The 27568-nt window shown below is 35.9% G+C and overlaps 1 protein-coding gene across 3 annotated transcripts in view; it reads left to right on the top strand.

Annotated features, from left to right (window-relative positions):
• CLASP1 (cytoplasmic linker associated protein 1) overlaps positions 1 to 27568 on the top strand; it is a 357318-nt gene that overhangs the window by 255489 nt on the left and 74261 nt on the right. For 2 of the 3 annotated variants that reach the window (XM_036744772.1, XM_036744770.1), the window contains 8 exons: positions 5618 to 5721; positions 7676 to 7699; positions 8660 to 8904; positions 16119 to 16182; positions 19182 to 19184; positions 19414 to 19577; positions 23132 to 23210; positions 23657 to 23800. In XM_036744772.1, coding sequence (XP_036600667.1) covers positions 5618 to 5721; positions 7676 to 7699; positions 8660 to 8904; positions 16119 to 16182; positions 19182 to 19184; positions 19414 to 19577; positions 23132 to 23210; positions 23657 to 23800 — 827 coding nt within the window. The remainder of the gene's footprint in view (positions 1 to 5617; positions 5722 to 7675; positions 7700 to 8659; positions 8905 to 16118; positions 16183 to 19181; positions 19185 to 19413; positions 19578 to 23131; positions 23211 to 23656; positions 23801 to 27568) is intronic. The other variant, XM_036744771.1, reaches the window with a different exon arrangement.

Below are 27568 nucleotides of genomic sequence, written 5' to 3'. Positions count from 1 at the left end.
CTTGGCCATTAGTCATTATTGCATCTAAATCAAACTGAAGTTAACAAGTCAAGCCTTCTATATTGGGGGAGAGGAAAAGACTTTGACAACAAAAATTTTTGTTGATCCATAAGATTTCTAAGCCTTAGTCTCTGACCCTTTTATTTTTAAACAGTATTCAATATTAGCCCATTCAGGAAAACAGAAGGATTTGGATAGGGACCCTTGGTATGATTGTTGTGAAAAACATGGGGAAAATTTTATTCAAATACGTGATTATGCTTTTTTCCCTTCATTGAGTTTTTGAAAAAACATGCATTATTACAATTTTGCTTTTGGTGCATGGTTTCATATGCCTAGTAGACCAATCAAATATATCTGCAAGCTGATTCTATAATTCATTCTTTTGCTCTGTCATTTTGGGATTTAGATAGATTTTCTGAATCCCAGTATTCTCCAGTTCAGTGTTTCATATTTCCATAATGGCTGATGTAAAATTTGTGGAACAAACAATCTTGGAGTCTCTGATTTTGGCTGAAACATACCCAGGTTGGAACTCCTTGAAGAATGCCTTTGTCATGCCTTGTATGTTTGATAGCTGTGTTTAAGAAACTACATGGAGGTTTGAGAGACTGACAGTTTTTCATTCATATCCAACATCCATTTCTTTTCACAAGAAGATATGCCAGTGTTGGTAGTGGTCATATGCATTCCCTTTGGGCTGTGGCATTCTCTGTCTTGAGTACTTCTGTGTTAATCCTGTGGGTGTTGCCATTCCTTTTACCTGCAGCCTCTCGACGTCATTCCAGGTCCACTAGTGCTCTCTCCACTGCTGAATCTGTTGGGCAGTCAGGTGAACAAGTGCTAACTGCATGACTTGGCTTCTTCATACATTCTAGTTTTATGCCCATTTTAACATTTGCTTTCATCAGTGTCAGCTAGCACTTGGCATGTATGTCCTTCATTTTTTTTAATGTGCTTTTCTGTTTTAAGTTGTCGAATGTTTATAGTTCTGTTTGTAGACCTTAGATGCATTATATCCTGTTTTACAATGTCAGTTCTGCAATACTTTTCCTCATTTTAAAAAATAGGAAAATATCCACTCCTCTCCCTCAAAGACAATAACTAAAAATTTGCTCACTTTCAGTCATCCTGTACCAACAGTTTCAAGAGGGAGGGTTGATACAGACAAGTGACCTGAAAAGGTTTTTGTAGCTCTCATTTCTTGATTCCAAATACAGTGGTAAATTATCATTGCTAGTTAATATTGTTTTCAAAGCTTCAAAAGCATTTTCAGTTAACTACTGAATTACTTTGATTCCCCTGTTTATTGCTTATGCACACACATATGTGTGCCTAAATTATAAAAAAAAAGTAAATTGCTTTTGACAGTTGTATGAACAATATGATTAAGATTTAGACAGATGGAGAATGTTGCAGCTATCCTTCAGTCATTGATACTTCTAGGTCTATAGGTGTGTTTATTTAAACCCATCCATTAGCACATCTTATTATAACATTTAGCCTTGGGCCCAAAAGAAAAAGTACAGTATAATGTATTACTTTGCCCTTCTTCAAAAATCATTTTTGATATATGGATAGCCATTATAGACATTTGATTCATTAAATAAACATGTATCATTTGAGAATAGAAATATCAAACACTGGCAAAATCTACTAATTTGTTGACTTTTGTTAGATACTAGTAATAGATATGAAACCTAAGATTGTTTTCCCCCACTTTTAATGAAGCAGCAACATTTATGGCCCTACAGTTTAAACACTGATTTATCAGAAACCAAGTTTCTTCAGGCTTTGACCATGGAAAAATTGGAAAGGAAGGCCTACCTTTTATCTGTCAATTTTTATTTGCTTCAGTCCCTTCACACTCTGACTGGTTCAATGATTATCTGAAGATTGAGGGCCAGGTGGAGGCAATAATTATCCATATCTACCTCCCAAGAAAATAGCATTGCATAGTAGGATATCCATATCAGAAGGTAGTGGGTGTTTGTTCCAGTGCAGTGAAAGTAAAAACTCTCCTTTTTTCCTCAGGTGTCACATAATCATTTCTCTCTTCCCTCATTTAAAATATAAATAGGCTACAATAAATGCCAAATGATACTGAATCATTTTGTGTTTCAGAGCTGTATGCAGCTGGGAAGCACCATGTATTTTTATTAATTATTTGTATTTGAAACGTAAGGAGCGTTCCTGGAACAAGATACGCAGGCATGAAAGCCTCCTTAGGGTTTGATTTTTTTAAAAAGCCAACTTTTGTTTGCTATGGCAGGTATTTTATAAATTGCTTACAATTGAATTTATTTCATTCTGTTATTCATAAACCCCCCACTATCTACCCTTTTTTAACGTAGCAAGATACTGATTTAAAGAGGGATTTTGCTGTCACCTGTGAGAATGGTCTAATCTGTTGAAAAGTTCTTGCAAATTAAAGCTGTTTTGTCCTTGTGATGCGTATGGTAGTGGGCAGAGTTATTTGATTGCCCTCATTAAATTGCCTTTGAAATATAACATATATAATTTATATGTGATCAGAAAGTGTGTTAAAAAAGGGTATAGTGTAACATAAATTTTTTATTTCCTTTTAATAATTCATGGTTGTATAAGTTTTCTCTAGTAGCATTTAAGATTTTTTTCCTTTTGTGTAATGTCACAAATTAAGTTGGAAAAAGTTTAAAATGTTCTATAATTTTATTTAAATAAGATATAAATTAGTCTTTTAAGTAACACCTTAATTTAAAAATTAACAAGACTAGGCAATTTATCAATATTTAGTTTAAATTTTAAAGTATGACATTTCCCATTAAGATCAGATGATGTGATAAAAAAAATCTTCCCTTTGACATAAAAATGTTTATCTTTCAGGATATTGCTGATACAGATTAAATAGTGAAAACACTTTAAATATTAGTCTTCTTTTTCACAAGTTCTTTATAATAAAGTTAAATTGAAACATTTTCACCATTGCATAAAACTCAACTATATTGTTAATTTCTATGTCTAATGCTATTAACCTCCATTATTTTATTGTTGGATTCTTTTCAACTGATTTCATGGGTACAGTCACCTTTTAAAAAAAAGAAAAGGTGTTGGCTTCATTTTCCATGATAATTAGTAATAGATTTTTGAATAATTGAAACTTCAGTTTCAATGCTTTTAAATCAGATTCCTTGATCTGTTTCAGCTAGTCTTATACCTGTCTCTAGGAAACACAGTGTTCACAATACCATACTTGAGGTAAAATTAATACTTAAAGTTAGCTGAATGATGAGATTTTTGTTTGTTTCTAATTTTGTTGGTCCTTTATAATAGTGGAGTTAATGATTTTGATATGATTATCTGCAAAGGGAAAATCTCTGATCAGCTTGCTGGAGGAGATAGTGTGAGTACATCCTGGTGTACTATACGCCATTCAGCAAACATCAATTGAGGATTTACTGTGCCAAAGGCACAATGCCAGGTCTGAAAAGAAACACAGGCCATTCCTCCGAGGAACTAACATTCTAATAAGTGGGGATGAGATACAGGCACAAATTAAGTATCATATAAAATAAAGGCAAAGGAGAGATCACTTTCAGGGAAGGCTCAGGAGGAAGCAGTGCCTGAACTAGTCTGAATGAAAAGAACAATTTCAACAGGCAGGCAATGAGCAGGCAGGCAGCAGGCAACAAGCATCTGTGCAAATAATTCAGTTCAGCAGTAGGGTATGGTCGGAGTAGGTGAACAGTGTGGGTGTTAGGGTCATGTGAAATAACTGAATAGGTGCCTGCTGATTGGCATGAACATAAAGCACCTGACAGGGATGATAGGTTTGTAGCTTAAAGTTGGAAGGAACTCAGGTCATCAAGCTCAACCTAAAGTTTTGCAGATAAAGAAACTGAGACCCTGACGACAAAGCAAATGACTGGGACAAAGACCCACCTAAAAAGTTGTAGGTCTGGGGTTCAACTCCAGGCCCCAAACTGGTGTTCTTCTCACCATTCCACAATGAAATAAGATTTAAAAGGTGGCTTCACACCAGATTTTGCCAAAGAATTCTTTTTTCTCTCCCATATAGGGAATGCAGATTAACTGAAATATTTAACAGAGAACAACATATGGTCACTTCTAATATAATAAGTTTTAAGAAAATTGTTTGGCATTGGGGTGGGGGAGGTGGACCAGGGGACACAGTATGCACATGGATACATGGTGCAGGCAGTATGAGTAGGAAGAGATTCAAGAAATGCTGTAGAGGTAGAATGAACAGAGCATGGCAGTTGATTGGATAAAGAGAGTGAGGGAAAGGGCAAAGTGAAAGATGACTTCAAGCTTTTAGAATCTGTGTAACTGGGAGGATGGTGGTGTTTTCAGCAGAGATGAGAAGAAGAGCAATTTTAAGAAGGTGATGAATTCAATTTGGGGCATAGTTAATTGGAATGTGATAGAGTATTCGGTAGGCATTTGGCAGTGGAGCACTGGAGATTAGGGCTGGATTTGATTCGTTTGTACAGAGGTGATTGAGTGAAGGTATTTTAGAATGTGAGATCATGGAGGACAGGGTTGAGAGAGAGAGAGATGGGGAGAGAGACAGAGAGAGAACAGAAGAAAGCCTAGGACAGAACCTTGGGGGACAACCACAATAGGGGTCAAGAGGTAGAAGATGAACAGTCATCAGATTGAGAAGATAGGGGAAGCAGAATAAAACTGTCACAGAAACCAGCTTGGGAAAGAATATCAAGAATGAGAAAGTGTTCAACAGTGTCAAATGTTGAAGAAACACAAAGAGGGTTCGAACTGAGAAAACACTTTTGTATTTTGGTAAGTTGTTTTAAGAGCATGAGAAAAGCAGTTTCTATAGAATGATGTGGACAGATTTTAAATGGGCTGAGAGGAAGGGGTATATGGTGAGAAGTAGAGGTAGTAAGTATAAGTAAGAGATAGTGGGTTTAGCAAGTTCTGCGAAAGATACTTTAGAATAGGAGAAATTTAAGTGTTCTTGTAGGCAGAGGAGGAAGAACAATAGAGAAGGACAAATTGTAGCTAGACATAAAAGTGGGGTAGGTAGGAAATTAGTCTGTGAAATAAAGTCCTAGAGGAGTCAAAAGGGAATGGGAATCCATACTAAAAGGGACTTTGTCCAATGTTAATGAGTTTGATTAATACCCATTAAACAGCAAGGACTATAATGAAACTCTCTACGAAGAGATAAATTTAGTCTGCATCTCTTTTTTTTCTTTGCACTTGCTATAGTGGAATTTGTCAATCTGTGAAGCTTAAAATTGAATAACAGTACCAAATAACAACTCCCTGATCCTTCAGGTAAAGATAAATAGCCTAAAAGATTTGTAAAATCCAAACCCTCCCTTCCACAATCTAAGTAAACTCTCCCCAAATTTTCCAGTAACAAAATATACATTTAGATACCAATTCATTGTAGCCATCATGTAAGAGACAGTTACAGCATAGTAGTTAAATTTGAGCAGTGTTAGAAAAATACCTTAGTTTAGTTAAATTTCACAGTAGGGCTCTTCAGGGCCCCTGTCTGATTGTTGGGAAAGGCATAGTTGCCTTCGAGTAATTCAGAGGAAATGTGAATTAACTAAACAGAATTGTTTTGCTTTTGTTTTCTGCATAGATCGGTTTGGGCTTGGGCAGCCGGGAAGGATGCCTGGTTCTGTCAATGCCATGCGAGTTCTAAGTACAAGCACAGATCTGGAAGCAGCTGTCGCTGATGCTTTGGTAAGAAGGACAATAGATACCATGCCAGGTGACCAAATGTCACTTTTGATTGTTCAGCTATATGTTCTTTTTTTCATTGCGGATAATACCAGTAAGTGAATTGATAGCTCAAAGATGTAAACTTGTATTTAGCATTTTTTAATTGCTCTTATTGAACAAGTATGCAAATCTTTATTGTAGATTTCTTTTTCTCTTACTTTACATCTCTGTACTTAGGCATTGATAAAAAGTGATCTGCTAGAAGTTAATAGGATTGGGTAATTCTTTGCTGCTTTCCTGCCCAGCCAGTGGAGGTTTGATGACATCGTGCTCCTAGGAGAAGGGTTGTTAGTTTTTTCTTTACCTTTTATATCCCTAACACACCTTCAGTTTTTCTTTGCCTCTGCTATATTGCTCCATTTTCAGTCATGAGCAAAATTTTTGGCATGGTCTCAACATAGTGCATTAATAGGTTCTCAGTCCTGTTACCCGCTCTTGTTATAGTGTGGGAAATACTACATTGATGCCCTCACTTATTTCCACATAATTTTTATTTTTCAAAAATGGTATTATGAAAAGGGACCTTAATATACTGTGGGAACAATTTAAATTAGATATTTTTGTTAGAGAATAGAAACACTTAAAATATTTTTTAAAAATCTTAGGGCAAAGTAGAGAGAGAAACTTCAGAGATCTTTTAATCTGTTAGTTAAAGAACACATACTTGGTGGAATCCATTTGCTGTCAGATTGGTTTTAAAAGACTAGTTTCATCCAGGAGTGTAAGACTCTCGCACATTCTGTTTTATGTGCTCAGCATTTGAAATAGATTTTTTTTTTTAAAAAGAGCCATCTGATTTCAAACCTTGTTTTTTTTCCCTTTTACATATATATTGTTTTTAAAACTATAATTTTTAATCCAGCCGTATGTCCAATCCAAATTTCTCAATGGATTATTGCTAGAAATCCAGATCTATCTCTTCGGATTTTCCCTTTTCATTCATTCTTGTTTGATCCTGCCTCTCTACAAACGAGTAGTTTGCAACTACAATAATGCCTTCATTGTAGAGAAGGATTGCGAGGTCAGCTTTTATTCAGCAGTCTTGCATGTAGAAAAGCAGTTTTCTGGCAAGTGCTGGAAATGAGAAAGATTGCTTTAAAGATGGCTTTATCCCAGAAGTCAAGAACTGGAGCAGAATGATAGAAAATTGGTTCCTGATCCAAGTCAGGAGCTTTTGGACCCTATCCCTCATTTATTCAGAGATCCTGGGGGAAAGTTGAGGGATGGGGGAAGGGCGGTGGTGAAGGGATAGTGAATAAAAGACATTGAAAAAACTTAGTTAAATGGACTTCTTGTGACAGAGGCGTGTCCTTATTCCCTTTAAAGAGTTTCCTAAGGGATTATCTGCAAAGTTCTGAGAACCTGAATCAAACTTGAGAGATGCAGCTACAGCTTTATTTTACTTGAGTTTTCCACAGAGCTCTACCTTCCAGCAGGCTACAGCTGTGAATCAGATCCTGAATGTAATGGCCCTCTGAGCTGTATCTTTTTTTTTGGGTGGCCAAACCAATTGATGTCCCAGTGTATCCTGTATCAGAGAAGGAAAAAGCCACAACAATGGTATAGGACTCTTCACAAATATAATTTTCTTACCATGGGTATAGACCATACGCCATGGAAGTTAAACTGTTAAAAATTAGATAAAATCATTTTTAAGAATTAATTTGGGGGGTGCATAGTGGTATTTTGGCAGTGGGAGGCTTAGGAAGAGGGCATAGGACTAGTAGAGAATGCCATTTTGAAACCATTTTTGTTATTATTTGCTTGATTTAAAACACCTGCTGACCTGTGTTTTTTTTAATTTGCTAAGATACATTTTGCTGTACATTTTTGTTGCAAGAAGAACCCCTACATAAGCTTCTGACATAATTCTCTATGCTTTTTCCCCCATCCTTCAATATTTTCCTGCCTACAGCTATTAGGAGACTCCAGGAGCAAGGTACCAGTGCTTTGTTGACTTTTCTGTTTGTTTGGTTTTTTTTTTTAAAGCCTTTTTTTTTTTCAGTTGCAAGAATTTATAATTCTGGGATTGTTAAAAGGAAAGAAAAAAGTCCAGTATGAGCATCCTTGTTATAAACATGTAATTTTGTGATGATTTGAGTGATTGTCAGTCGTAGTTCATGTAGTTTTGTTTTAGCATTTATTCTTAGATATTGAACTCTGTTCTTGCAACTGCTAGCTATTAGTTTTTGTGTATTAACCTATTGCTTGCTTATGCTTATGTCATCATTAAATCATGAACATAATCGTGTATTCTTCATATTTTAACATTTTACTTGATGTAAAAATCATATTGTCAGGTGACTACTATTTGGAAATTTCAGGTCAGAATCACTCATTTCTTTTCCTTTAAAGAAAATTTGCATCACAGCTTGACTGAGTATGTTACATGCTATATTATGTAATGTATAGCTGTGGGATACTAGAGAAAGTATCAGAAGAATCAGGAAACAAAGACTTCTTAAAAAATCTTCCCCACTTTTGCAGAATTGAATTGGTTATATCCTTTTTACTATAGTAGGCCCACATAATTTAAGAAACCTTTTGGGATGATGTATGAGGCTGTATCCAGCTAAAATGTCCACAGTAATCCCAAGAATCCTTGTGAAGATGGAACAGTTAAATATATTTTTCCACAGACCATGCCAGTATATATCACATTTCACCTTTTACTGCCTGAAAGTGTATTGTTGTTCAGTTGTATTGAAGGAGACCTTTACTACTGTTATTTTCTAACCTGTTGGCAGTAGAGGAAAATATTGACATATTTTCCCTGCTTTTCTTCTTTTAGTATGAAGCTGAATTTTGTTTTGTTTAACTTAATGTGCCATTCTTAGCCCCACTCAAAACTCCCCATCTTTTTTCTCAATCTCTACGAACCCTATCTGGGTCTTGGCAGAAAAAGCCAGTGAGGAGAAGATATGAACCATATGGGATGTATTCTGATGATGATGCTAACAGTGATGCATCAAGTGTTTGCTCAGAGCGTTCTTATGGCTCCAGAAATGGTGGAATTCCTCACTACCTACGACAGACTGAAGATGTAGCAGAGGTTCTAAACCACTGTGCTAGTTCAAACTGGTCTGAAAGAAAAGAAGGACTTCTTGGATTGCAGAACTTACTGAAGAGCCAGAGAACACTAAGGTGAGTGAGGGAGGTGTGCCACGATAGGATTAGGGGTTCAAATGCATAAAATAATGGGGTGTTTAACTTTAAGAATTGGTGATATTATTAGTATGAACATTTCCTGCATCTGTGAACATCACATTGTATGCCTTTGTAGAAGGTCTTCATGATTTGGTATAATTTGGGAGATAGGCATTACTTGCTCATATTTCTTCTATCTCCTCCAAAATTAATTTGACTGATCCTTAGGTAATGACAATGTCAAATCTATACTCTCAGACCCTTTCTGGTTTGTAAGGATCTGGCAGAACTTGTATACTCTATCATAGCCTTCAAGAACTGTGGGTAGGACATCAGTGGAAGATGTTATGCTTTGGTAGTTTTAAAACATTTACCTTTATTTCTGGTTTGAAATGGTATTCATAAGTGTTTGGATTTTTCTTTCTTTTGATGAAGCCTTATTTTGATTTGTATTCAAGAGGGGAAAGCCATTGACAGTGTTCAGGGTTTATTAAATTAGTATATTACATAAGAGTTTGGGGTTCATCATTTTGGAAAGTTGCCCAAATTAATTCAGACCAAGTGTCACATTAATTGCTTATGTTAGAATGCCATTTGTTTGAAATCGTAGTTGGTTTTTATGATTGTAGCCGTAGTGACACACCAACTTGAGGGCAATGTGGGTCAGAATCAGTTTCTGAACCAAGTCTTTAGAGATGCTGTAGGTTTGGTCTCTGCTTTGATGTAGGATCCAATGAAGTTACCTTATGCTAAGTCTATATTAAAAATACGGATGGGGTGTTGGCAATTGTTTTAATTGTTTATCGATCCAAGATATATGTTCCATGAGAAGGAAACATTTCTTTTATATTCAATAAGAGATTAGATTACATGAAGGCATTGATGCTGAACCTTTATTTAAATAGAACAGTGTCTTCAGAATTTATTACTTCAATTGTTATGTTTGCTTTAGGGTATATTTCTTTAATATCCAGTTCCTCCCCCATTTTTTAATAGGGTAACCATTTTTTTTTTGAGAGAATTTACTCTCTTGGCTCTTTAAGTAGGAAAAACCTTATGAGTATAGATCCCTGTAATAAACCTCCTAGACATGGTCCAAGACTTGTTTTATAGGCTTGGGCACATAATTGCATTTTGTGACATATTTCCCACTCTACCTACCCCAGGGGGTTAAATGAAATTAACTGTGCTGTGAGTAAAGTTCTCTGCTCAAGGTGTAAAGTAGTATTTAAAGGAGGAAAGAGTCATGAGTGTAGGGTGTTGCAGCAAGAGAACGCAGAGTAGTCAGAATCAAGGTCTGAGTTCAGATCTTGGCTTTGTACCTACATAGTGTGATTTTGAGGCATTCACAACCTTTTTTTAATCTTCCTTCTCCACCAAGGAAGTTGGACAACATAATCTCTTAATATTCTTTCTACTTCTTACCTTCCAGGATTTTATGAAAGTAGGCGTAGGCAGTTATTTAATCACTCACAGTCACAAATTACTGAATATCTACCATGCCTCAGAGGGATACAAAAGAAGTGGGCAATATAAAGCTGGAAAATATTTCTAAGATTATATATAAATGAAGTTTATGGTAATGTGGTTATATTATTTTAGAAAAGGAACTTTTAGAAAAAACTCATGTAGCAAAGAATCTACCTAGTACAGAAGTCTTCTCTTCAGTTAGATATTCCTCCCAAACTTTTCCCTATCACTTCTAGTAATGAAAAACTCACTACTTTACAAGATAATACCTTCAGTTTTTTAAAATGGCTAAATCTTGCTTTGATAAAGCATCCAAATCCCAACTAACTCTTTTTTTTCTTTTACTTTATTATTTTTAGCATTCTTTTTAAATTTTGAGTTTCATATTCTTTCTCCCTCATACCCTTCTCCCACCCACTAAGAATGCAAACAATATTATCAGTCATCCATGTGAAATCATGCAAAACATTCCCACATTAACCGTATGCCCCCCCAAAAAAATGCAAGAAAAATCAAAAAGGTAAGAAAATTATACTTCAGTCTGTACTCACTTTCCCAGTTCTCTCTCTAGAGGTGGACAGTATTTTTTCATCATGAGTCCTTTGGAATTGTCTTGGATCATTGTATTGATCAAAGTAGCCCAGTCTTTCACAGCTGACCACCATTACAACATTGCTGTTACTGTTCATGAAGACCTCCAGTTCTTCTCACTTCACTTTGCATCAGTTCACATAGGTCTTGCCATGTTTTTCTGAAATCACCTTTCTTGTCATTTCCCACAGCACAATATTACTTCATCACAATCATAGTTGATAGAAACTCCTCAGTTTCTAATTCTTTGCCAACACAAAAAGAGCTGCTATAAATATTTTGTATGCACTTTTCCTTTTTCTTTGATTTCTCTGGGATACAGACCTCATAATGGTATTGCAGATTTATAGCCCTTTGGGCCTAGTTCCAAATTATTCTTCAGAATGGCTAGACCAGTTTATTACTCCACCAACAATTCATTAGTGTACCTGTTTTTCTCTCATCCTCTCCAGCATTTATCATTTCTGACAGGTGTGAAGCGGTACCTTTTAATTTTGTTTTAATTTGTTGTTCCACAATTTTGTTGTAAAAAGTGTTGTTTTAATTTGCCTTTCTCTAATCAATAGTGATTCAGATAATTTTTTTTTAATGTAACTGTGGATGACTTTGATTTCTTCATCTGAAAATTGCCTGTATATATCCTTTGACCATTTGTCAATTGTGGAATGGCTCTTATTTTTATAAATTTGACTCAGTTCCATACTCAGTATATATTTGAGAAATAAGGACTTTATTAGAAACTTGTTAGATCTTTTAATTAGGTCTGTTTTTGCTTTTGCTTTGTCAGAGTCCATCATTGCTACCCCTGTCTTTTTTTTTAGTTCAGCCAATGCGTATTAGATTCTACTCTAGCCCTTTATTTTAATTCTGCATGTGTCTTTCTGTTTCAAGTGTGTCCCCTGTAAACAACATGTTGGATTCTGGTTTCTAATGCAGTCTGCTATCTGCTTCTGTTTTATGGGTGATATCATCCCATTCACCTTCCCTGGTACTGTGTTTACTGTGTTTTTCCCTGAATCCCATTTCCTTCAGTTTCTTTTCCTCTCTCTTTTTATCCTTTCCCTCCTCAAAAGTCTATTTTGCTTCTAACTACAGCCTCCCTTAATCTGTCCTCCCTTTTTATCATCTTCCTCCCACTCCTTTCTCTTATTCTCTTTTCCTACTACTCCCTACTATTCTCTCTACTCCTACTATCTGTCTGTTAAGTTACATTTCTATACACAACTGAGTGTATATGTTTATTCTTCCCCCTTTGAACCAATTCCAATGTGAGTGGGGTTTCAAGCATTGCCGGTACCTCCTTTCCTGTTTTCCCCTCCACTATAAAAGCCCTTTCTTGTGCCCCTCTTTTATATGAGAAAAATTTCCCGTTCTACCTCTCCCTCCCAATTAACTCCTAATTAGGCACCCAAAATATTCATTCCTCTCCCAAAGCAGTGAAAAAATACCCCTACATCATAGAGTAACCAATCTATTTTTAGGCAGCTTTGATTGTGCTTTTTTTTTTTCTTGTCCCAAATATTGAACCCAGATCTGCTACTGGTAAATCCCATCTTGGGCTATTGAGATCTCAAGTATTGATGTCGTCATCCATTATGTTAATTAGCCCTGGCCACTTTGTGCCAACTTCGGGCTTAATACTAAATATGCCATCTGTGTCTTCATTCAAACGATTAATTACAGATATTGATAAGACCCTATGACATACCCTCAAATACCTCACTTCAGGTTGAAGTTGACCCGTTAATCTTAACTCTTTGTGATTCAAACAGCTGTGAATCCACCTGAGAGTAGTAACTTCCAGAGTATGTTTGCTCATCTTGTCTATGAGCATATTATGGACAAATAATATCCTTTGCAGAGAGCACTTTATTGAATGCAATACTGAATTCAAGATATGCTACGTAGATTAGATTCTATCCACCAATCTATTAATCAAATAAAAATAGAGAGATGAACATAAGTTTATTTGACTTCTTAATGAACCAGTGTTGACTTCTGGCCTTGGTCCTGAATAGGATTTTCTGTGTAGGTTGGCAGTTCAGAGGACCAGTGGAAACATTTCAGGGTGGGACCAAGGCCACCTGGCTAATGGCAGAGTAAGAGCTCCATCTTGTCCATAGTAAAAAGCTCAAATGACAAGGGGTATATCTGTATAGGTTGACCGAATAGAGATTATTTTTTGAGGGTAGACTTGGAATCAGAATCAAGGGACAAAACTTAAATGGAAGAGGAAAGCATGTTAGGAGTCCAAAGAGTTGAAAGCAGTTGCCATCCTCATTTAGATGTCAATTGCCTTTAAGCTTTTATGGTTTAGTTATTTTTTGTTTGTTTTTTCCGATATGCTCCAGTCAGCATAGATTCTGGTTCACCTCATTTGCCTGAATGGGAGCCATCCCATGTAACAAATTGTTGTTTTGTTGTGTTTTGTTTTTCAAGACAGAAAAAGAAGAGATTTAAAAAAATCAGTAAAAATACATTAAAAAGTTTGCTGATAAGTTCAATGTGCTACACTTGTGGATTTCTCACCTCTGCAAAGGGATGAGGTGGTAGTGTCTTCTCATATATCATTTTTCAAGCCATACTTATTCGTTATGCTTTTTCAGTATTCTCTTTTGGTGTGTGTGTGTGTGTGTGTGTGTGTGTGTGTGTGTGTGTGTGTGTTTCTGTTTACATTGTGGTATTGGTCATTGTATATGTTATTTTCTTGGCTCTTCTTAGTGCACTCTGCATCATTTCATGTAGTCTACTATACTTGGGGGTTTTGCCTACCTCAAATTTGACGCCTCTGATGTAGATCTTTCCATATTTTTCGGTATTCATCATATTTATCATTTCTTACTGCACAGTAATTTTCCACTGCATTCATGTACCACAGTTTGTTCAGTTATTCCTTATTCTGCTTTGTTTCTAATTCTTTGTTATCACAAAAAGTGCCACCATATGGAGTTGTGAGCTGATCCAGCCGTTTTGGAGAGCAATTTGGAACTATGCGCAAAGGGCTATAAAAATGTTCATACCCTTTGACCCAGCAATACCACTTCTAGGGTTGTATCCCAAAGAAATCACACAAGCGGGAAAAGGACCCATATGTACAAGGATATTTATAGCGCCTCTTTTTGTGGTAGCCAAGAATTGGAAATCAAAGGGATGCCCATAAATTGGGGGATGTCTGAACAAGCTGTGGTATATGAAGGTAATGGAATACTATTGTGCCATAAGAAATGGGGATGATACAGACTTCGTATCAACCTGGAAAAACCTACACGACATAATGCTGAGTGAGTGGGGCAGAGCCAGGAGAACATTGTACACAACCACAGATATATGGATTCCGTGAGGACCAACCCTGACATACTTCACTCTTCTTAGCAACATAAGGTGCAAGGACTACTCCAGGGGACTCACAGTGGAGAATGCTATCTTCATCCAGAGAAAGAACTGTGAAGTTTGAATACAGATTGAGGCGCACTTCATGCTCGCCTTTATTCTTCTCTTTTGTTTTTGTTTTTGGGTTTTTTTTTTTTTGGTTCTGTCTCTTCTTTCTCATGATTCATTCCATTGGTCATAATTCTTCTCCACAACTTGACTAGTGTATAAATTAACTCAATGCGAAGTTATACATGGTAGTTATATGAGATTCCATGCCGTCTTGGGGAGGGAGGGAGGAGGGAGGGGAGAAAATCTGAATCTCAAAATTATGTAGAACCGTGTTTTGTAAACTAAAACTAAAACTAAAAAAAAATTTAAAAAAAAAAGTGCCACCATAAATATTTTAGTGTACATAGAGAATTTCTTTTTATGAATGGCCTCCTTGAGGGTTAAAGCCTAGTAATAAAATCTCTTGGTCAAAAGGTATAGAAATTTTAGTCACTCTGTTTTCATAATTTCACCTTCTTTTTGCAAAATGGTTTTTAATTCATAACTCCACCAACAATGCACTAGAGTGCCTGTGGGAAACAGGTTTATTAAAAGGTACAACAGATAACTCCTAGTGAGCCTTACATTCTTACTCAAGGGTTTTTAATCTTTTCTGTAATTTTGATAGTATTTAACTTCAGCCTGAAGTGGCATTGTTGTAGTTTTGTTTTCATTATCTTTCCAAGTATTTCAAAACCAACCATCCTTGATCCATTTTAATGTATTAGAGAGTAGGCATATATAAACTATTTAGGAGAGTGAAAGAGGTACAATAAGCACTAAACTGAGGCAGGGGCCTTCATGATTGTTTAAGTTGTCAGTGGCTATGTGTGTGACTCTAGGAAGATCACTTGACCTTCCTGGGACTTGGTTCATTTACTTATTTTTCAAATAAAGAGGTTGAATTAGATGATCCAAGGTCCTTTCAGTTCTGTAAAGTTCTAATATTTAGAGCAGAGATAGCCATAAGTTGAGAATTTTGTTTTCTTTATAATCTGTGGAAGCTGACACAGTCACATGGCTTTGAACAGTGAATGTCTCCTGCTTTCTGCTTGTATCCCAGACTCTCTCTGATTTTAGTAAACTAATGACCTCTTAGAACGCAATAGGTTCTTTTAAACCTGGCTTTAAAGGTAAGCTATTATGAAATTTGTCAAATATTATGTCAAGAGAATTAATACTCTTGTTTTATAAGTAATTTTTGAAGTGACTTTAGCTCTCTGCTAATAATCAGAATCAGTTCAATACAAATCATGAGTTCACCTGCAGGGGCTGTACAGTTTTCATGCTATCTCATGAGGTGCTAAATCATGACTAAATAGATAGCAGCCAACAAAGTGCTTCGGGGCCCAGGAATAAACCCCTTGCGGTCATTATCTGCCCACAAAGGATGTCCTCTTCATAGGAGTTATTAATATCTTTTTGAAGCATTTCTGATATTAGGATCTCTTGTGTGTAAATAATTATAATTGTATTAACTCCGTTTATATCAAATGTAGATGTCCTATTATATATTGAAATGTTTAATATTTAAATGTTTTCAAATAGGCTTGATATTGACTCTGTTTTGTACATAAAACTTGTGTCTAAAAGTTAGACTCCTCCATGACCATGCGTTAAAGACTTCTTTACATTTACTAGCAATTCAGAAAACAGAGCTATAGTGAGCTTTAATATATGTTTAATCAATTCAGGTCTCATTTATCTTTATTTATTTGTTTTTCTGCTAGTCGAGTTGAATTAAAAAGGCTATGTGAAATCTTCACTCGAATGTTTGCTGATCCTCACAGCAAGGTGAGTCTAGAGAACAGCCAGAGAGCTCTTACGTTGATCCTTACTTGCATGTTCATGTGAGATAGCATTGAGTTTATAGATGTGAAGTTGATGTTATTGATGGCATTTATTCTCCTATTTTAAAAAAATCTGGCATTTTTAGTAGCTTCACTCTTTTAAGTGCCATAAAGCTTTAAGTGCCATAAAGCTTATTCTTAAGGGTATGTATGGTAGTGAAATGATAATTTTTTAGCTTAGAGTAAAACAGTATAAAGTTTATAGGATAAAGAGTGTATCAGAAATTACAGTAAAAAGAATTAACTTTGTAATTATTATCTTTAACTACTATAAAGCATTTATATATACCATTTTTGTCTGAATATAGACTTCAGTGTTATTAAAATGTAGATTGTGTAAAATTTGAGAGCATTTTACATAGCCAATATGTTTGCTTCAGTGTCTGTTCATTGTATTGGTTCAAATATAGTCTGTAAAATGCAATATTTGTGGAAGGGAAAAAAAACACATTTTATGTATCTAAATTCATGACTGGACTCCTTTTTTTTTTCCTTTCAAAAAATATCATTTAAAGGTGTACCCAATATTTGAACCAATAATGTATATATGTTAATAAGATAATATCTAGATAAAATTGAAGCCTGTGATTGTAGACTTATTGAAGCACTAAGCAAATGTTTCTGAGAGTGGAGTCCCCCCAAATTAGTTGTATCTAATATGTCAGTTTACCTATCCAAGGCTGCATCTAGTAGGAACTAAAAAAAAAGTCACAAATTACAGTGGCATGGAGCCTGAGGCTGGAATAAATAGCATAAAATTGAGGTTAAAATGCCAACTAAGTATTTAGTGAGTCCATGCCAAGAATGAGAGTCCCCTTCCTGTCCCGTGTATGATGAGGATAATGCTGGACTCAGTAGGTGAAAGAGGGTCTTCTTTACAAAATTTATTTGGAGTCCCAAATTTAAATTTATGCCATTGGTTTGAAGAGAAAGGGTCAGGGAACTGTAGGTTATTACTGGGGAGAGACATGATGATGATGATGATGATGATGATGATGATGATAGCTAGTATTTATATAGCACCTACTATGTGCCAGGCACTGGTGTGGGTTCAACAAAAAGATTATTTTTACAGAAAATTCAAAAGATCAAATTTATTTAGATGTCCAGTGGATTAATTTCTCAATGTGGAAGATAGATTTTAGAAATATAAGACAAACCTTATCCAAAAGTATATGCTGCTCTTGAACTAGGGAGCTTCCCTAATGTGGGGACCTTAATATTAAGACATGCAGAATCTTAAATGTGTAGTAATAATTAGGAATATTTAAGTCTGCTGGATCATCTACCTTATATGAGAGTAAAATGGAGCCTCTCTCCATGTGCAACCATTAATCACCTGGCCTTTCCTGGGTTCCTTTGTTAACTTTAGTTGTTCCACAACTCTTCATTAGAGGCTGTTTTATATGGCTCTTTGGCCTTTTCCTAAGAATTATGTAATGTACTTGTTACTTAATGGTCTTATGGGGTATATCCCTGATTATTCAAGCTAAATGCAAATGCTGTGTCCTTTAGATTAATATGAAGCCAACTGTGACTAGAACTTGTTATTGTGTTTGGTGCCACTAGACTTTATTCTTGAATACTGAGCCATACTTGAAAAAAATGGAACCTGTGCTAACTAGAAAGGTTGTCTACTTCTCCATTGACAGCCTGACAGCCCAAGCAGTACTGTTCTTATTTTCCCTTTGGAGAAAATTACCAGAGTTCTTCCTCCAGGGAACCATCTTGATTGTTAAAGGGCTCTAGACTGTTTAGATGAGAGAAATTCTCTATTAACCATAATTCATCTCTACTCAAATCCAACCACCTTGAGAGTAAATTATCCTATATTAGGTTAATCATGAAATCTTGAGTCACTGAGACTCTTGTGATAATGGAGGCTAATCAAGGATTTCAAATAAAGCATAACCATTTTAGAAGAATATTATCAGTAATAGCTTTAAGAGCCCTTATTAAAACAATAAGATTTATAACATAGAGAATAGAGGGGATTATAGATGGTTCTGGAGATTGATGAAATTTCTATCACCTATTCGCCTCTAGATTGCTGATTCAGAACCAGAATGTGATGCTAATGAAAGAAATTTGTTCCCATCAGATGTCTCTTGTACAGTGAGTTGTTGGGGAGGGGAAGATTCTCAGTTTAGTTACCATATATTAGGTATTTTTGTGGGATGAGAAACCACCCCAATGGCTGGGACTCAATTCTTTCCCTGTAAACCGTTCTGTAAGAAATCCCCAGGATTGAATACATGTCATTGTAAAATTAAACATATATTTATAATTAATTGGTAAGGTGCTTCCTGTAGAGCAGGTTGCATTAGCAGGATATGAAAACAAATTGCTGCATTTCTCCCTGTAATTGGTTCAATGAAATTCCAGTTTGGCCCCTTCTTTCGCATTAGATATTGCTAACAATTGCGTTGCCACATGACGAGGGAATGAAGTAAGGAATTTTATAACAAGTAGAGTAAATCTTGATCAGAGAATCGCAGATGAGAAAATGGGGATAAGTTAAATATTTAGAAGTTCTTTGTTAAAAGCTGCCTTAAAATGTCAAATACACAAGAGTGGATTTCCCTCTGCCTAATTTATTAAATCCTAAATTATTAATGCACTCACTGAATACTAAAAATGAGAAACAGAATAGGATTATGAAAAGAGACCTGGATATCTTCAACACCAGTCCCTTGCCTTCTAGCAAGGTTTAATTTCTCAGTTCTCCATATTTTAAAGTCCTGTGTTGAGGTATTAAAACTTTTATTATAACACTGCAGACACTACAAGCATACTTTCGTTTTTTTTTTTGTTTGTTTTTGTTTTTTTTGCATACTTTTGTTTTTTGAAAAACTCTGCATCATGGTACTATTAATTCACAATGTGGACTAACAAATGGTTTGTTTTGTTGCATGGCCTGCTGTGCGGTGGAATTCACAAAAGAGAGTAAGTCCTTCCCCTTTTTCTCCTTTATTTTTCTGTGACACAGTGTGTAATGTTAGTGTTTATTGGGGATGTTAACCCAGTTGATTCTGTTTTGACAAAACCACCTTAGAAGTTTTTTTATTTGTTGTCTACTCTTTCTCAATGTTTTAAATCTTGATGACCTTTTAGTGAACTAGAAGTGGCATTAAGAATGAGAAATGGTAAATTTTCAACTCTGTATCCCTTGTAGGTTTTCAGTATGTTCCTGGAAACTCTAGTGGACTTTATTATAATCCATAAAGATGACTTGCAAGACTGGCTTTTTGTTCTTCTGACACAGTTACTTAAGAAAATGGGAGCAGATTTACTTGGATCTGTACAAGCAAAGGTTCAAAAGGCTCTGGATGTAACAAGGTAAAAGTGTGGGGGCTGTCTTCTGCTTCTTTTTGTATCCCCAGTAGTTAGCATAATGCTTGGCACATAGTAGGTGCTTAATGGATGCTTATTGACTAGCTGACGAGCATCCTGTGGTTATTTCACAGCTCATTTTTCAGTTCTTCATTATCGTTTGTGTCTCTTATCTACTTTTGTCTGTCTTCCATTTAGATCCTAACTTACTCTATCTACATAACTATATATACATATCTGATTTCTCTCCCATATAGCCACCCATTGTCTAGCTACCACTGTTTTTAGTGGAGTATATTTATCTTTGTGGATGTGAGTAGAAGATACACATGGTATTTGTTGCAAGGGTGAGAGCCCAGGAAAGTTGAAAGTCCAGGAAAGAAAAGGAAAGTAGTGAGCTGAGTGTTAGAAAAGTTCCATTTAGGTTTTTGCCTTCTGTTCCTCCAACCTGAGGCAAGTAAGTGATTAGAGTCAGATGCTGTACTCTGCCAAATTATTGTGCTCTTGATTACATGATTTATGGGCTGTGGGGAGTATACTGATCAGCCTAGGAGATTATTTTCAACACTGTACTGCAGGCCAGAAAAGAAGAATTAAATTCGATCAACTTTGTTTCTTGGGCAAATATTGCTTATGTTAGGCAGTATGTTACTTTGTAGACTGTACCGGGTCACAGTTTTTTTCCTTAAACATTCATGCCCAGTTCTGCCTTGATTCTTTCCCGGATGTGTAAATGGTGGTGAAATTCTCAAACCATGTTATGATATGACCCTTTTTGTTCTTATTGGGATGAATGAGGATCTTTGAGCATTGCTTCCTAAAATTCACATTTATGTATGGCTACCAGTTTTAGCCATTTTTTTTTAAAACAACCTTGTAATATAGGTGATATAGGTATTTTTATCTCTGTTTTATAGTTGAGAAAGCTGACATTCAGAGGAGTAAAGTATGACATGGTTGCACAGGAAGTGGCCAAGTTGGATCTTGAACCTAGTTCTCCTAACTCCCAAATCTGTTGTGCTTTCCATGCTGCCTTGCTCCATTTGGGGCCTAATCCGAAGTATTTCAAAAATTCTGCTTATACAAACAAGTCGTCTTCCAGAACTTGCTGCTTACTACAGGTGTTTAACTCAGCTCTCAGTAAGGTGGGGCTGGAGGGGAGTAAGGAGGAACTCAGGACTAAAAATACCACCACATGCTATGGGGAGAATCTTCTTGGGGTTGTTGCACATCTGAATGGTTCACTGGTCAACCTCGAGCAAGTGATGCTGTATTTAGCATTGTTTAGTGTTTTATGTTTTCCATGCCTTTAGAACCGTTACTGAATATTTGGTTTCTTCTTTTGCAGAATTGGGGAGAGTAGTTTCTGAGGCAAGGGTTGCAAAGAGAGAGAGAGATGGAATCCTTTTTTCCATCTCTTGGTCCCCAAAACTTAAAAAAATGTGTTTCTCCTCAGTTGAAAATAAAACATCATGGTATTATAAAAAGAAAAATAAAAAAACCTTGCACTTGAGTCAGAAGACCTCAGTACAAGTCAAAACCCTTCTACTTACTTAGGAGTTGACCTTGGATTAACTCCTCTGAGCCACATTTTCTTCTAGGACAAAATGAAGGGGTTAGATTAAATGGTCACCTTCTACTCTAGTTACAATCATTTTGACAAGATTATCAAGAGTATAGTTTAAGGATATTCAAAACACATTTTTAATGTTTTGTTCTCAATTGACACTGTGTAGTACTTTCAGAAATAGAAGCTAGAGCTCGATATAGCACTGATTTGACCTAAAACAGAATTATCAGTTTTCTCATACTATGTTATCTTCTGTAAAATTGATACGAAGTATAGATCCATAGTATTTTATAACTTCTGCGAATGTGAGTAATAGAGTTGTTAGCAAATTAATTGTGACCATATATTATACATATACATATATATGTATATACACATACATACATATATATACACACACACGCATATATATATATACATATATATACATATATATATATATATATATATATATACACATATATATATATATACGTATGTACACACACACACACACACACACACAAACATACACACTTTATGATGTAGTGAGACTAAATTCTGTCTGGGGCTTGTGAACACTGATTTCCTTATTTCCTCTTAGCTAGTATACATGCTCTAAGTAAACCGAAGTATCCTCCATTTCTTATCTTGGGTCATCACTGGAGACACTAAGAATGGATTTGACCAGTGGTGATTTAACTGCCTTTTTCTTTTCGAGATGGTCTTCAGAGCTTTGAAGATCAACATAGATGGTAAAAAGCATTGTGTTATTTGTAGCAGTTGTTTATTTCATCTGCTTTGGAGAGGGTTTTAGTTTTTAAGTGAATTTTTAACAAATTCTGTTACTTAGTATCAGATAATGAATAAAAATTCTTACTTTCAATGCCTTGCCAGGTTGAATTGGAGGTCCCATCCCTGTCATACAAATGAAAAAAGTTAATTTACTTTTCAAATTCTTGTGATTTTCTCGGTGTTGATATTCTGTCCATTAATGCCAGTCACATCCCCATTAACTTTATTAGGGGCTAGTCTTTGTAAATTACTGTGACCAGACTCACCACTATTGATGAGCTTCTTTGAACTCGGCCAAGGTGGTCCTTTGACAGCACGTAGGCAGGAGAATCAGGTGAGCCTGCTTAGGTGACTTGGGGCAAGCCTTGTCACCTCTCTGAGGCTCATTTTCTTCATCTGTAAAGTGAGAATGTTGAACTCCATGACTTCTGGAATCCTCTTTAGCTTTAGCATTCTGTGATCTTTACAAATGTGTTCTGAGTTCTTTTGAGCTTGTTAAGCCACTTCACTGTTTTTGCTTTGCTAGCATACTATTCAGGAATTGAGGAGTTTCTCTCAACTCCTGAATGAGGCATTGAAAGATGACTGTAATTCAGTTAGTTAGTCAAGAGACACAGTGGTTTATCAGGGAGGAAGTGGAGGCACAGGAAAGTTTCTGTCCCTAGAGGTTTAGATTTCTGAGCCAAAATCTGACAGCAAAGCAGAGTATCTGACGTGGCTCAATGTTGTCAGGCTTCCCTGGCCAAGCAGTCCATTTCTGGAGTGGTTGCACAAAATAACAACAAATAATTAACAATTATCAGGCCAGGGTCTGTGTAAAGCAATCAGCCCAGGAACATACTAGGATGGGGTCAGAAGGAAAGGCTGGTTCAAGAGGAAATGGTGTATCATTGGAAGACAAGGTGAGGTTCCCATATCAGAAGCTGGGTCAGATAAACAAAGGCTAGAAGATAAAATGAGTAAAACTTAAGCCCCTCCGTATCTCTTCTTTTATCTCTTCTGAGCTAGCAGGTTATCTCTAGGATGTTCTCTCACCTACCTCCACTTCCAATTAAGTTTTGCCCAAATGATGCAGAGACATTCTTGAAATTATTTGTGTTGTGCAGATTTTGTTTTCCCTATGTGTGTTTAGATAGTATTGTATAAAACTATTTCATGACAGGGCATTCTTATTCTGCGTTTTAAAAATAAAATACTATTTTGTTTATCTGTCTAGGGATTCCTTTCCATTTGATCAGCAGTTTAACATTTTGATGAGATTTATTGTGGATCAGACACAAACGCCAAACCTTAAGGTCAGTTACTATGTTTGTTATAAAATACATAAGTATTTGGCCTTTATACCTAACTTTTACACAAGAACTGTATGTGTTTGTATGCTAATAAATTTATTGTTCAGTGTTTGAGGTAAGATATATCAATAATACTATCAATAAAAATGTTTGGTGTAAAATACATAGGTATTTGGCCTTTATATCTAACTTCTACACAAGAACTGCACGTGTTTGTATGCTAATAAATTTATTGTTCAGTATTTGGGGTAAGATATATCAATAATGCTGTCAATAAAACCAAATGACCTTTATGTTTAGAAATAAAGGACCCTTTTCATCATTCCTTATTTGACTAATACTTTTAAAATTTCCCTAGATATTGTCACTGCACAAAATATGACAAGCAAAAAATCCTACTGTGAGTTCCAGATTGTACACTTAGAGTTTGCAACAATTTAATTTTGCAGGTCAAAGTTGCAATTCTGAAATACATTGAGTCTCTGGCCAGGCAGATGGATCCAACAGACTTTGTAAACTCTAGTGAGACAAGGCTTGCTGTTTCAAGAATTATAACCTGGACAACAGAACCAAAGAGTTCAGATGTGAGAAAGGTATGTTCAAAAAATAGCTGAAGTCTTATATGGAGATGTCAGACTCTCCATAGGAATGTGTTAAGAAAAAAATAATCATTCAGTGAATGGGCACTACTGTTTTCTAAAAATCTCTTGAAGCCCAAAATACTGGTTGAACTTCCATTGTTGTTCAGCAGTTGTCTATTAATCTCTCAAATATCTACTTCCAGTTTTTCCACTTAAGGTTGTTCAGTATTTACTATCTAGTGAAACAAATTGCCTTGCAGCCAAGATAAGAAAGAAATCAAACGATTGTTTTCTAATACAGAGAGAGAGAGAGAGAGAGAGAGAGAGAGTGTTTGTTTATTACAGTTTTGTATCCTCTATTTTTGAAAGTAGTATTCTAGTAATCTGGTCTCAGGTATCTGATAGTAAAGTATATTGGTTAGTTTTATAGCAGAATGTTGAAATGACCCAAAGAAGGAAAATTTCTTTATTATTTACCTTACTTAAAACACACCGAATCTTTAATTGGCCGGAGTGGAGGAGGAAAAGTTAGCCTTAACATTATGATAATGTTTTAACTTTGTATCTGAGTACTTCAGTCACTGTGGTTACAAATTAGATTTGTTTGGGTTGTGGGGTTATTTTGTAGGTCAAAAGAAACGGTTTTATAATTACTTATGAAGTGGAAAATTTTCCTCCAGACACTCTCTTTTAAACCTAGTGTTTTCACATACAACCTGAAGTCTTTTGCTTTGTATCAAAGTGGGCTTCCTGTGGCAAAGATCAGTTAACTTCGCTGCTTTGTAAGCTTGATGTTGATAGAGAACTGGCTTAGAGGTTTTTGAGCATAATCCAGAATTCTCTGCATTAACCCTTCTGTATATACAGTTGATATCACATCCAGGTAACTTTATTTTCAAATGAATTTGCCACAAAAAGAAAACTGGTTAAATTGTGACTTGTGAATGCATACCTGAACAGATGTGCCATTTCAGAAACCAAGTTTGTGAAGGCCTCCAAAATAGCACAGTACTTTAGAAACTGAAAACTTTCATTTGCATTTCAAAAATGCTGGATTTTGTTTTGTTTGGGGGCTTGAGGTATTTTGGTCCTGAGACTCCTTAGAAGTTAATGAGTGTTTCACACTCCTAGATGGAAGAATTGGACGATAAATGATAGTGCCAGAGTTCAAGGAACTTAATGTCCTACAAAACCTTCCTAAAATCCATGTTGTAGCATTACACTCCAAGACCACATCAGAGACTGTATTAACCATTTTCCTTAAGACCAGGGCTAACCCGGGGCAAAGTAGTTGAAGTTGCTCCCATGTCCTTTATGTTTGCCCCAATTTCGGATATTCCCATTTTCCTAGGTGTATAGGTTTCTTGTAGTGCTTTGGGTATACTAGAACTCTCCACAAGAGCTTACTGCTACTTGTTTATGGGGTGTAGATTTTAAATGTTTCTGTCTTTATCTCAGTATGGCTTATATTTACACGTAGGTTGTCCATATTTGAAGATAACATGATAATCTAGGCTTGGTGTGGCATAAATCAAAGTTGTCCTAACTCTTTAATGGAAAATTACTTTGCAACTTATTTTTTAATATGAATGTGTTTCCCAACCAAACTCAGAACTGTAAATTGAATTAGACAAAGGGGCTAGGATATGCATAATGTAATTGTTATTTTCCAATGCTCCAACTCATTTAATATTATCAAAAAATGTATTAATAGTCATAGCAGACATTTATGTAGCTCTTTACAGTTTACAAAACACTTGACATACATTTTTCCCACTTTACCCTTGAAACAACCTTATGCTGTACAGTAGATCAGATGAGGAAGTTTAAAGCTTAAGTGACTTAACTAATAAGTTTTAGAGGTAGGATTCAAACCGAGGTTTTTCCTGCATATCCATATTTTATAAATATAAAAATTGTGGCTGAATGTTTAAAAAATACTCTTTAGTGTCATACTAATAGAGACAATGTAATTGTTATGTGGAAACTTTCAGTTTTTAAATTTGCTCTGTGCATAGCTGATAGATTTCTTTAGATTTCTCCATTACAAGGGGATCCTTATTTGTCAGGCTTGTATGGTGATTAAAAATTACCAAGATAGGAAATTTGAAACTGGCCATTTGTGAATAGTAAATCAGGATAACTCAGTTTTAATCATGTTACTGCCACTAATCTGCTATTTGACCACAGAGGAGTTTTTAACCTGTTTGCCCACGTTTTCTTATCTGTAAAAAAGGTATGATAATAACAATTTCATATGTGTATACGTATATAGTGCTTTATGTATATTATCTAATTTGATCTTTAAAATAATTCTGACCTAGAGAATACAAGTAGTATATTCCCATTTTACAAGTGAGAAAACTGAAGTTCAGAAAACTTATGTGATATCCCAGGGTCAGTCATGTGGGAGGCTGAGACTTCTGCACAGTTCTTCTGACTTCAAGTCCAGTGCCTTTCCTAATACATTTAAGTTTCCTTAGGGATAATACCACCTATCCAGTATAGTTAGGGGCTTATGGTAAAAGATCAGTTGAAATAATTGAAACAAAAATGCTTTAGGAAACAAATTTTTTAATTGTAGTGTTAGCGGGGATGGGCAGTGGTCGTTCCTCCTAGAATTGAAAGGGAGATGATTTCTACAATATGTCCTCATGTCACAGTCTCCAGGAAGTGATATTTCTTGGTGCTTAGTAAATGAAGCTGGTGAGTCAGAATTGAATGTGCAGTGTCTTTATTACCATGGATGGAAGTGACACTTTAAAAGGAGTTTTTTGTAATTACATAAATATACAGAAGCCATTTGGACTAGATAGGGAAATGTGATCCTAGTTCTGAGCATCAAAGAGTTAATACAGACAGCTTTTTTGGAAAGGTCACAGTTGGTTTAATATTTTCATGGTGTTTTTTTTTTCTGTGCGGCAATTAATTAAATTGTCATGGGCAAGAACAAGTGCATACTTTATTCTGAGTACATCAAGAACAAGAATATTGTTGTGGTTACAATACTGACTCATGAATCTGTTGCTAAAACCTCATGCTGTACCCTGAGAGCGTTTTGTTTACCACCAGCAGCTGAAAAATCAGAAACAAAGATATATGCATGTATATACACATATATATGTATTATCTTTTGATGTTATTCTTTGGTGTAGGAAAGGCTTTTTTTGCTTCAGGTCTTTTCTGTTCCCATTGTATTTTCTGTGTTTGAATTCCTTTTCTTTGCCTGCTCATTTAAAAAAAAAGTAGCTGCTTTTTTTTTTTTTTTGTAATCACTTCTAGTCCTGGGGCATGGGGAAAGGTGCCTCTGGCCTTGGATCTTTCTTCATTTCTCTCTAGCTTGAAACTGAAACCAAGAATTCTGCCCTGCTGTAAGTGCCCGCAGCTAGCAGAGTCCCTGCTCCACTGCTTCTGCACTTACCAGGCATGTGCTACTTCTTTTTCACCCAGGGTGGCATCTCAGCACCACAGCTGGGGCTGGCATTTATCAGCAGATGTTCCCTCTATCTTCCCGGGCTCAGATACTTGGATCTCCACATTGTGCAGGAGGTGAAAGTTCCTGTGGCTGGGGCTGTAACAACCTCCCAACCCAACTAGCCCAGGGCTCACTGCTTGTTTTTTCTATAGAATTAGCCTGGAGGCATTTACTCTTCACAGGGACCAAACCTTGGTCCTGGGATTTCTCTTCTGATCTTCTGTAGTTGTCCCAGGAGGGCTACTATTCTGCCCCAACTCTTGTTTAGTTTTAGCCCTCTTTGTTCACCCGGAGGCACTATTTTG

The sequence above is a fragment of the Trichosurus vulpecula genome, chromosome 2, assembly GCF_011100635.1.
Source record: "Trichosurus vulpecula isolate mTriVul1 chromosome 2, mTriVul1.pri, whole genome shotgun sequence".
Taxonomy (NCBI): Eukaryota; Metazoa; Chordata; class Mammalia; order Diprotodontia; family Phalangeridae; genus Trichosurus; species Trichosurus vulpecula.
The sequence above is the reverse complement of the archived record's forward strand: the minus strand, read 5'-3'. Positions and strand labels throughout refer to the sequence as shown.